General features: G+C 42.8%; 1 protein-coding gene across 6 annotated transcripts; it reads right to left on the bottom strand.

Annotated features, from left to right (window-relative positions):
- Window positions 1-5,216: 5,216 nt before the first annotated feature.
- Window positions 5,217-9,882, bottom strand: pygo2 (pygopus homolog 2 (Drosophila)). 6 transcript variants are annotated; one of them, XM_077009632.1, is made up of 5 exons: window positions 9,430-9,878; window positions 9,237-9,288; window positions 8,889-8,954; window positions 8,279-8,328; window positions 5,217-8,179 (listed from the first exon to the last, which is right to left on the bottom strand). In XM_077009632.1, exons 3-5 carry the CDS (start codon window positions 8,944-8,946, stop codon window positions 6,554-6,556), a joined length of 1,734 nt encoding a protein of 577 aa, XP_076865747.1. In that variant the 5' UTR covers window positions 8,947-8,954; window positions 9,237-9,288; window positions 9,430-9,878; the 3' UTR covers window positions 5,217-6,553. The 6 variants fall into 6 exon arrangements, with proteins under 6 accessions (XP_076865747.1, XP_076865748.1, XP_076865745.1 ...); XM_077009633.1 differs by having other exon boundaries at window positions 9,794-9,859; XM_077009630.1 differs by having other exon boundaries at window positions 8,889-9,288; window positions 9,794-9,882.
- Window positions 9,883-11,606: the final 1,724 nt, after the last annotated feature.

Raw genomic sequence — 11,606 nt, 5'->3', positions numbered from 1 at the left:
TGTAACTCATTACTGTCAGGATACTCAAATAGGAATCTAAATAAACTTTAAGTAATTCAAAATGAAGCAGCCAGTGTTCTAATTAAAGCTAGAAAATTTGATCATATTAGCCCGGTCTACTGACCTACAAAGCACTGCATGGGCTTGCTCCTGATTACATCCAAGAACTTATCTCCAATTATGAACCCCCACACACACTAAGATCACAGGGTGCTGGCCTCTTATTACACTGCTCTAAAAAATAAAGGGAACACGTAAACAACACAATGTAACTCCAAGTCAACCACACTTCTGTGAAACCAACCTGTTCAGTTAGGAAGCAACACTTATTGTGACAACAGTTAGACATTTAGAGGCAATTAGCAAGGTTTGTTGTGTCTGTCAGCACAGTGTCCAGCGCAAGGAGCAGATACCAGGAGACAGGCCAGTACACCATGAGACATGGAGGGGACCGTAGGAGAGCAACAACCCAGCACCAGGACTGCTACCTCCTCCTTTGTGCAAGGAAGAACAGGAGGAGCAGTGCCAGAGCCCTGCAAAATGACCTCCAGCAGGCCACTAATATCCATGTTTCTGCTCAAACTGTCAGAAACAGACTCCATGATGGTGGTATGAGGGCCCGACATCCACAAGTGGGGCTTGTGCTTACAGCCCAACACTGTGCAGTGCGATTGGCAGATTAGCCATTGGCGTCCTGTGCTCTTCGTGGATGAGAGCAGGTTTCACATGTGACACACGTGATGGAGACTGGAGATGCCATGGAGAATGCTGCCTGCAACATCCTCCAGCATAACCAGTTTGGCAGTGGGTCATTAATGGTGTGGGGAGGCATTTCTTTGGAGGGCCGCAAAGACCTCCATGTGCTAGCCAGAGGTACCCTGACTGCCATTGGGTACTGGGATGAGATCCTCAGATCCATTGTGAGACCAAATGCTGGTGCAGTGGGCCCTGGGTTCCTTCTGATGCATGACAATGATAGGCCTCATGTGGCTGAAGTGTGGCAGCAGCTCCTGCATGATGAAGTCATTAATGCTATGGACTGGCCTGCCCGTTCCCCAGACCTGAATCCAATCAAGCACATCTGGGACATCATGTCTCGTTCCATCCACCAACGCCACGTTGCACCACAGACTGTCCAGGAGTTGGCTGACACTTCAATCCAGGTCTGGGAGGAGATTCCTCAGAACATCCACCGCTTCATCAGGAGCATGCCCAGGCGTTGTTGGAGGTCATACAGGCACGTGGAGGCCACAAACACTACTGAGCCTCATTTTAACTTGTCTTGAGGAATTCCCACTGTAGTTTGATCAGCCTGTCATTTGATTTTCCACTTTGATTTTGAGTATGATTCCAAATCCAGACCTCCATGGGGACTCAATGGGTTATTTTGTTCTCAGCACATTCCACTATGTAATAAAAAAGGAATTTTCAACTGGAATATTTTATTCATTGAGATCTAGGATGTGTTTTAGTATTTGTGTTCTTTATTTTTTTAGCAGTGTAGTTCCAACAATTAAGGTAACAGAAGGGGGAAGAGCCTTTTCTTACATTCCAGAATGTGTCCGGGACTCTGACAGTCTCAACCTTTAAGTCTAGGCTGAAAACGTACTTATTTACTATAGCATTTGGTAATTAACATGCCCCCTTAGATAAAGGTTACAAGTCCAGGGGTTCATGGACAAAAGGGTTTTATGGTAAATTGGAGCACTGGTGCTGTCATCCTGTCACTACACGTCAGAGGTGGGGACTCGAGTCACATGACTTGGACTCGAGTCAGACTCGAGTCATTAATATTAAGACTTTTGACTTGACTTGAAAAAATATTCAGAGACTTAGACTTGACTTGGACTTTTACACCAATAACTTGGGACTTGAATTGGACTTGAACCTGTTTACTTGCAAAGACTTGATTTTTTTTACCCCAAATCTAAATTTTAAAACGCATATTAATATTTATAAAGTGCGCCCCATTAATTTCATTTCCGTCCTTCTGACGCAGACCAGTCCTCTGCTTTTGCACACTCTGTACGTGTGTGTGTGCATGAGCTGCAGCACAACCAATCAAATGGGGGGTTGGCGAACGTAAATTTTTACCGGGCTTGGTGTAAAATGGACACAAATTAAGTATTATATTGCGATCGATCGATCGCCAGTGGTTGGTGCCAGAGCGAACTAGTAACTCATTGAATCATAGATGTGGATCAGAGGTAAATAAACTAGATTTTTTTCCGGCGTGAGAAATCGGATGTGTGGCGTGAGAGCGTGTGAAGACGGTCAAATGCGTGTGTCACACGCTCAATGCGTGAGAGTTGGCAACCCTGGGTTCTGTATCTGAATTCGGGGAAGAGAGCCTCTCTCTGTCACCATCATAATATCCAGTTCTATCTCAGCATGGATTGTGTATTTGAAGACATCTACGTCGAGAAAAAAATATATTGACAAAAGTGGAGCGAGTTTTCAGCTATGGGGACATCATTCATCGTGCACAAATGACATACAGACTTTTGGCCAGCAAATGCAATGCAGAATAGTTTACTGAAATGTCTAAAGTTGCAGATTCCTGTTAATTGTTCAGTTCTTATATTTGTTTGTCTTGTGTCACTCACACATGTTCTCCAAGAAATCAGATAAGAGAAGAGAGGGAAAATGCTGTTAAGGTTCTTTGTATTGTACTGTGAAAATATCAGCACTTTTTATTTGAACATGGAGTTCTACTTATGACTTTTTCACAGAATATTTATTTCTGGAAAATTGTAGTTTAAAGTATGAATATTTTTGCAGCTAAGTTTAACAAATTGAACTGTGCAATAAAGAGGTGTAATTTAAATTTTTTTATACTTCGTGTTTGCACATGTTTTATCAAGATTTGAGGAGAATACAGGTTTAAAAAAGAACGCATGTCTATTATTTACATTTAAAATATACCTGCAACATTGGTAAAAAAAAAAAAAAGACTCGAAAGGACTTGAAATTCCAAGTTTCAGACTTGGGACTTGACTTGACTATTGCCTGTCTTGACTCGAGACTTGACTTGACTTGAGTGTCTTTGCTTGAGACTTGACTCGGGACTTGAGGTATAAAGACTTGGACTTACTTGAGACTTGCAAAACACTGACTTGGTCCCACCTCTGCTACACGTGATCACTCAAGTTTGTTGACAGTGTAGTGAATTGATGCCAATCAAGTCTCAGGATGCTCCTAAGTCTGTGTTACCTTCTGGTTCTGCCCTTTTATTTAGGCTGTAATAATTTAATGCCGAAGTTGCTGCCACGCTCTAGAAATGTCAAAATTTCCTGTCCCACATATAGTCCCATACAGAGCTAATTGCCCTCTTTTCTTTTTCCAAATGGCTGCCCTTCTACCCGAGAAATACTGAGACGAGGCTTTCCTGCTATCCACCCTGGGCCAACCCAGGATCAACCCACTGCCCTGGCCCCTCTCACCAAACCAAAGTCTCCCCTGCTATGGCTGTATATCTGTGGCCCGACCATCAAGAAGTCTAGGACTGAATAAGAATTACATGTATATAAATACACACAAAGATGAAAAGTATTTATCATTCCCATCTTTTCTTTGTCTATGTATCTCTAATTGTTGCTATGGTGACCGGCGTCAGCCAGAGGAAGATAGGTTCCCCACCTGAGTTTTGGTTCCTCTCAAGGTTATTTCCTCATGCTCTTAAGAGTTTTTCCTTGCCACTGTCGTCCTTGGCTTGATCACTGGGGGTTTGGACTCGTACACTTGTAAAGCACCTTTGTGGCAACAACTGTTATGAAAACTGCTATATAAATACATTTTGATTGAATACGGACGGTTTGTGTTGTTCATCTTTACAGCTCTGACATGTTTGTTTTATTTGCATGTTACTGTGAAGATGATGCAAACACTGAACAAGATTAACTCATTGATGACAAAACATCGAAGTTGATGGCAGAAGAAATCTCTATGGAAGCCAGATCATCCAGCCAAAGAATGCAGCTCTACCACCCTGGACCCACTGGAATAGCAGACTCCCACTACACTGAAGTGGCCACTTGAAGTATGTGATAAAGCATATTGTACATAAGCTGGGCTGCCCATGAAGGATGTTTGCTTGATTCTTGGTCTTCCCAAGGTTTCTTCCTCAATTTCTTGCCACTGTGGTCTCTGGCTTTCTAATTAGAGATCTACACCCATACATCTGTAGAGCTGCACTGTGACACCTTGTGTTGTGAAAGTGTTACACACCTTCAAGCTGACCAACTTCCACCCTGCAATGTGACATGCATAATGTACAGCAATCCTGGCATGATGATAAACATCAAAAAAAAAAAAAAAAGTCTTGAGAATTTTGATTTAAATAACACCCCAATACTAACTTAGACTCACATTCTTATTATAAAACTGATGCACAGCTATGGCTTTAATGAATTTGCAATGAGAATGAAGACTTCCTCCAGAAATGTAAATGTGTGTATATTTTCATAGCTGTGGAATTTCTATAGAGGTCTACTTGATGCCTTTACTGATTTTACATTTTGTGAGAAGTGGATGCGCTACCCTATTAAAAAAAATCTACTGTTAAGATTTTTCTGTTTTGGGGTCTGACTCATCATCCTATGATACTATATTTAAACACTTCAAAACCCTGGAAATGCAAACACATTTATGTTAGTAAATGTGTTAGTAATTGTTGCAAAAAATGCAATCAGTTGTACATTGGAGAATACAAGAGAAGACTTGCTCATTAAGGAGTTTTCAGTGACATCCGAATGATGTATCAGTATTGCTGACTGTTGCTATGGCAGCAATGAAGTTAGGAACATGAGCAAACAGAACTGATCTACTCTAAAAGTTTAGGAGTCATGGAATGAATGTTATGACAAACATCTGTTATGAACATCAACTGGTTTCCATTGCTCCAACTTCAGAAGGAATTGTTTGTACAACTGAAGAGAGACCTCTATCTTTCTATCTATCCAAGTGTATACAGCGTGTATGTAAGCCTTGTCTACACATTTACAGCAACAGTGCTATGCTGATATCTGCTGCAAATTAGTGTTAGTGTACTAAAGTGTTAACCTGTTAATGATTGTTGAAGTTTGATAATGAGCAAGAAATTCTCTACACCAGCTCCACTGTACCCTACATTTGAACAAACAGACCAATGCATATGCCTGCAAGTTAATCAAATGCCAGGTTTGTCATTGAAAATAACATTGCTTTAAATGTCATGCCTTGGTTTAGTGGGTTGTCAAACCCAGTTTAATGCAACAATAGGCTACAAATTAAAAAAGCCAAGTTCACATACAAAAACATTTAGCTTTCAGAACATTACCTGACTTTTGCCCAACGCAAACGTTACTGCACCATCCTGGCCAACAGAGGGCACTAGAGTAAGCACACTGGAAAGCATAGACATCAGTACCAAGAAGGGGGCTGGGTTAATTGCTAAGAAAAGGCAACTTGGACAGAAATGTGGAAACAAGAAAATAGCAAACATCTTGCTCAATGACAGCAACAGAAGCTGATATTTGATTTCATTGTTATTTGGTCTACTTCACAGCCCAGAGGGGGCCTTAAAAACAAAGTAAAAGAACATTAAAAACGGCTGACAAATCACTGCATTGGTTCACATGCAATCCAAAGACTATTCACAATTGATATGGTCATGACACCACTACTCCCTATAGCCAACCATCAACACTGAAATCTCAGTGTTTAATCTTGTATAAAAAGGGTAAATGGATGTATATTAAGACAAAACCTGGAAATTGAGTAAGTAGAAATAACAGGGTCTTTGCTTTTACACAACTCTTCTGTATCCCAAGAAGACACAACAGTAACTAATATTCATTATCTACATGTGTCCATATTTTATCTCAGAGGTGAAGGTTCTAGTTTCCTTTGGATACACTGAAATGGAAACAATGGAAGTGAGAAGTGGTGTGGGAAATCCTCATTTTAGACTAGATATTAGCCAGTGCCCAAGCATCTATACCAGTCAACTGTCAAATTTGTGAGGTAGTGAGTTGTTGTCAGTGCTCTGCTGGTATATCAGCTGGAAACAATTGACTGGCAAATCAAAAGGCAGATGTTAAGTAATTGGTTTTAAATACAACATAAATTCTTGTGCACTTTTATTGTCATATTTGCATGTGTCTGATCTGAGCAGTTTAAAGATTTTTTTTCCCTGAACTCTGGCCAAATTGAACCAGTGATATGAAATGACGAGATGAAAAATGTGGAGATTGCAGTGGACTATAAACACCGTCATAGCATTCTTGAAAATTATGCTGAAAATTTGTTTGCCTGATAATTCAGGAATAGGGGCCCTAAAAGTGCTCATGTGGTTTGTGAGAACAACTAAACACAGGAAGTAACATTGAATTAGAGGCAGTCCTAGTCTTCCACTCACTTTCTCCATGGGTTTAATGTCTTTCCCTACATTCCCTACCCTGTTCCATTTCACCAGGTTATATTGTCTGTTCAATTTCAAGGCTCAAAATCATTGATCACAATGTATTTACTTATTTCTTCTTTTCTCTTCCTTTCCTCCCTTATTCCCAACACCTCATCCCTCATTTGCAGCCACCAGCTGTCCAAGGCTCTGGCGTACATACACAGCTTGAATTTCCTTGGTCTTGAGGCAGAAATCACAAGCCCATACTGCTGCACTCTCCCTGGTCAGCAGTCCATAGGCTGGTTCAGTCAGGCCTGTGCAGTCTCTGTGGAACCAGCGTTGACATGAAGCCTCACACAGAATGGCCTCCTGGTCGTCATGAACCTCTGACAGACAGAAGCCACAAGGGAACACCATGCCCCCTCCCAACTTTGGGGGTCCAGAACCTGGGCCAGCAGAAGGTGGAGCTTGGCCAGGGGGTAGTGGAGACTGTGTGTTGGGAGTGGGGGTCGAGTTGGATGGAGGATTGGGGTTGTTACCTGGAGTGTTCCCCCCACTGTTGTTGTTATTAAGGTTATTCTGATTGGTGCTAGGTGGCTGGTTAGGCATGGGACCACCACCAGGTGCATTGTTCTGCTGACTGTAGGGTGCAGAGCCTGGGGTAGAATTAGGTGGTGTTGGCTGCTGTTGACTGGTTGGAGTGTTAGAAGCAGGGCCTCCAGCCGAGTTGGGTGGAGGGTGCTGATTAGGTGGCACTTGTTGAGGTTGGGGACCATTTAAAGGACCAGTTGGGGAGGAATTTGGGTTAGGTGGAGGAGGAGCAGATGAGGGCTGCCCAGGTGTGTTGGGTGTTGTCTGCTGAACATCAGGGTGCCCAGGGAACCCTCCACCAGGCTGTGGAGGTCCTGAGGCTGGGGACGGACCTGGGGTAGCACTGTTAGAGGGAGGGCCAGAAGGGTTCAGGTTAGGTGGTGGTTGAGTGGGGCCTGGTGGACCAGCACCTGGTCCACCAACAAAGTTCTTGCCTTCTTCACTACCAGGAGTACCAGGCCCAGGATAGGGTCCATCTTGTGACTGAGGAAACTGCCCCTGAGGTGGTAAACCTGGGTGTCCTCCCACCATGTTACCTGCACCCATGCCACCCCCCATACCTCCCATCATATTCATTCCTGCAGGCATGGCACCCATAGGATTCATTGGGCCATGGGGAGGACCTCGAGGCCCTGGGCCTCCAGGCAATGGAGGACTATTGAATGGATGACCCCCCTGTCCATGCTGATGTTGTTGCATACCAAAACGTGGGTGAGGAGGACCACCACCTCCAGGACCACCACCCATTCCACCAGGTGATAACATAGGATTAAAGCCCTGTCCCGGGTGCATAGGAGGGCTGAAATTAGGTGACATGTTAAACTGAGATGGCCCACCCGCAGGAAAGCCACCTCCACCACCACCTCCTCCTCCTCCGAATCCAGGCATTGCCCCAAATGGTAATGCATGGTGTGCTCCCGCGTTGGGTGGAGGAGGTCCAAACGGAGGTCTTCGCCCAGGCTGTCCACCACCTGGTCCTCCAGGTCCACCCATGAAGCCCATACTTGCTGCCATTCTTCCAGGCCCCCCATATCCACCACCTCCGCCACCAGCTCCGGGACTTGGCAGAAAAGGTGCGCTTCCCGGACCCCCAGCTCCCCCAGGGCGTGATGGAAAATCATCATCAAATGGGTTGGAAGCCACCAAGTGGTCTACCATAGGAGTTGGGGGAGGTGCAAACTCAGAGAGCTGAGAGAAAGCGGCTCCCTACAAACACGAGAGACAAGAAGGATGAATGCTTGACCAATTATCCAGTTATAACAAGCTTGAACTATGTTTTAATTTGCTTTCTTTTACTGCATTTACCTGAGTGCTGGATTTCCTCTTTTTTTTCTCTGGGCTTTTCATCTGGGAACCTAAACAGCAGGGGAAAAATGAGGAAGAGAGAGAAAAATAAACAAGCTGTTAAGAAAAATATTTCTAGAACTAGTTTGTAAGCAACTAGTTCTTAACCTGAAAGATGTTAGTTACACAGAGTTCAAACTTGAAAAAACTATTAGATGTGTACGCTGACAGTCTATCATTTTAAGCTGCTTAAGACCACCAGTTATTGTGTGTTGTGTAGTATATAGTTAATCTTAACTGGGCAATGTTTACAATGTTAGAAACGAATGAAAACCCATGTTGGAAACCAGCGTCAATTACGCACACAACTGCGTATTCATTCCTAACATAAACCCAGGTGAGAGGCTTGGGATAAATGGCAAGTTAGAAAAAATATTGAGTGGACATACAAATGCGCGGGTATAGCCCAGTAAACAACCAGGTAAAGCCAAGCTGACATACAACTAGCCGGACAGGTGTAAAAACAGGCGCATCGTACATACAGTAACGTGCGGACAAGGAAGGACAGATTTGCAGCAAGAGCTGTTGCTTGCGCTTGGACACGGAGATGCGCTTGTGGACGTTTGCCTACCTTTGCCTCGTTTCCCTTGACCTTGTCCCGCCAGTAGTCTCCCCGATTCGGCAGCCATTAAAATGACTGTCGTCGCGGTGCCATGTCACCGTTCACATAGAGAAAAAGTGTATAATTGACGAATATATCCTTAGGTCCAAGACAAAAAAACTACAAGATGAACAAATAGGAGATCCCGACTAAAACAGGCTGTTCTCCAGATATTACTAAGAGTCTCAAACACTGTCGGGCTCCTTCATTCATTCGCCACGTTTCGTTACGGTTGTTCTTAAACAGCGAACATTTCCCCCTCTTCGGCACAGGGCACACGGATGATCACCACCAGCCTAATAGCGTCGCGATACTGACCGTCAGCTCCTCCCCAGGACGAGTGGACATCAACACGGAGAAGTGACGAGGCCTGCGCGGAAAAACCCCTCTTTAAGTTACCGGCCTGAGCCGAACTGATGTGCCCGCGGTGTCCGCGACACACTCCTCTTCCTCCTTATGATCACTAACAGATGTGTTAGCGGGCTGACGCTAGCCGGCTAACATCACATACCTGGAGGAATTACACGGAGCTGTAGCTACAGCATGGTCAAAGAATGGCCGGGAAAGCCTCAGTTTGTATGCGGCGAAAATGACCCGCACACGCGCGACATGAAACGCCGTCCTGTGTTGAACCAGGAGCCGCTTCGCACGTCATTTAACGCGCCGCGTGAACGAGCTCGAGACCGTTAGCCACATTCGCTAATTAGCTTCGTAGCTAGCTAACCCACTCGGAGCCGAGCAGCTAGCAAACCAGCTAACTCGGGTTTTGTAAGCGGTGTGTCGCTCACGCTAACCGTTAAAATGACCTAAAACGTTGCGTTGGTTCACATTTACCAATCATAATAAGACAAACAATCAATATCGAATAAACTTACAATTAAAATTTATCATCAAACGCGAAATTGGCCATGACTATTACGGCCTACAGTCGCTGCCGGACAAAGAGGGACAGCCGGGATAGACGCCTACACTGGATGTCGGAAAAGTAGGGGGGTGTCTAAGATTAATGTTTTTTTACTTTATGAAATGAATCAGCATATGCTTTAGAAAAAAATACTTTTCTATACTTTACTACTATAGATACTGTAATATTTATACTTCTTTACCAAAACGTAAGATAACGTGTATTGATATTGAGTCAACATTTAATTTATATATTTGCCATTACCCCACGTAAAATTTAGAATGTGGACTCGTCGAGATCAAACCATGACGGGCTATGGATCAAACTACTTTTGATTCAGGTGCAAGACAATGCCAGGGCGCGCAAATTTTATCTGTGTTTTATTCCAGGTGTTGTGTCTCTTTTTCAGTATATAAATAAATCACTAAATCATTGCTGTCTGTAGTAGTTTTAGAAAATATGAAAATCAGTCTACATATAGAAAAAGAGACTGAAGTTGTAGGATCATGGTAATGGATTGGTGTGATCAAATCATATTGAGACATGGTGTAGCTCTACTGTAAACTGTTATTATTCTATAATAGTGTAATTTCGCCTGAGTCTCTTGAGTTGTTAGAACTTGTCATTTATAGGCTTATCAACCCAAGCTACAGATTTATGTCTGCATGTATTAATGTATACACATTAAATTTCATAATTAAAGATATGAATGAAAAAACAAATAGAAATTTCAGAGGTCCTGACCTTGGAAGGATCAAATCTCATCATAGTCAACAGCTCTGCTCTAATCATCTGTACCAACCCCTCTAGAAGTATATGCACAATGACCATTTTACATAGTACACTACATATAACACATCAAATGTCTGTCCAAGTCTTGCTCATGTGTATTTATTGCTTTTCTTTAGTCACAAGTAAACAAGGAACAAATAAATTGCCTCTGAAACTGTAAAGCCTGTCATGAAGGGAACGACCCCTTAGACGTAATGTGGTCTGCCTTTGATTATCATTTGGTTTTGGTACAAATGTGAGGACATTTGGTGGCATTTTCTGGGCATTGATGGATGTGCATGTTGTTAGCCAGTTTGGAAATTTCATATTTTTGGGGGGAAAAACATAAAAATGTTGAGAGGTCTGCAGCAAATGCTGGTTATCTGCCAGCGGCTCATTTGACAGGGACACACAGATCTGCTAGCAGCAGCTTCATGCAAATAAAGCTGTTTTGCATGTCATACTGGGTGGAGTTGATTTGCATGCTTACATAGATGTTTGTTCTAATAGATATGCTAATGTAATGAGTGCAGTTTAATTAGTGAGGTACAGCTGTGTAGCCAAGGGACATAACAAATGCTAAAAAATACAAACTTTTTTTCATGAAAAATTTTTCACACAGGTTGATATCGAAACTTTGTTGGATTTGCCTGAAAGACACGATGACTAAAATAGCAAATGTGCAACAAGCTCTAAAAGTCTTTTTGTTCTCTTTCTTTTTGTGTGTGATGTGGAATGATGACCCTTTAAGTCCTAACACTGCTGAATTCCTCATAGAGACTTAACTGCACCTGCACTCTATGTACTTTACACACTGAACTTTCTTTTGCACTAATTTAATTTACCGGGCATACTGCAAATACTCCTACACTCATTTACATTCTCTTTTATACCCCCCCCCCCCCCCCCCCCGCATATTGTATATTATATTACACTATATGTTGTACTGTGTATACACTATATTTATTTCATCATATATATATATATATATATATATATATATATATATATAT

The sequence above is a fragment of the Brachyhypopomus gauderio genome, chromosome 6 (assembly GCF_052324685.1).
Source record: "Brachyhypopomus gauderio isolate BG-103 chromosome 6, BGAUD_0.2, whole genome shotgun sequence".
In the NCBI taxonomy this organism is placed as follows: domain Eukaryota; kingdom Metazoa; phylum Chordata; class Actinopteri; order Gymnotiformes; family Hypopomidae; genus Brachyhypopomus; species Brachyhypopomus gauderio.
This window is presented reverse-complemented; position numbering and strand designations above follow the sequence as displayed.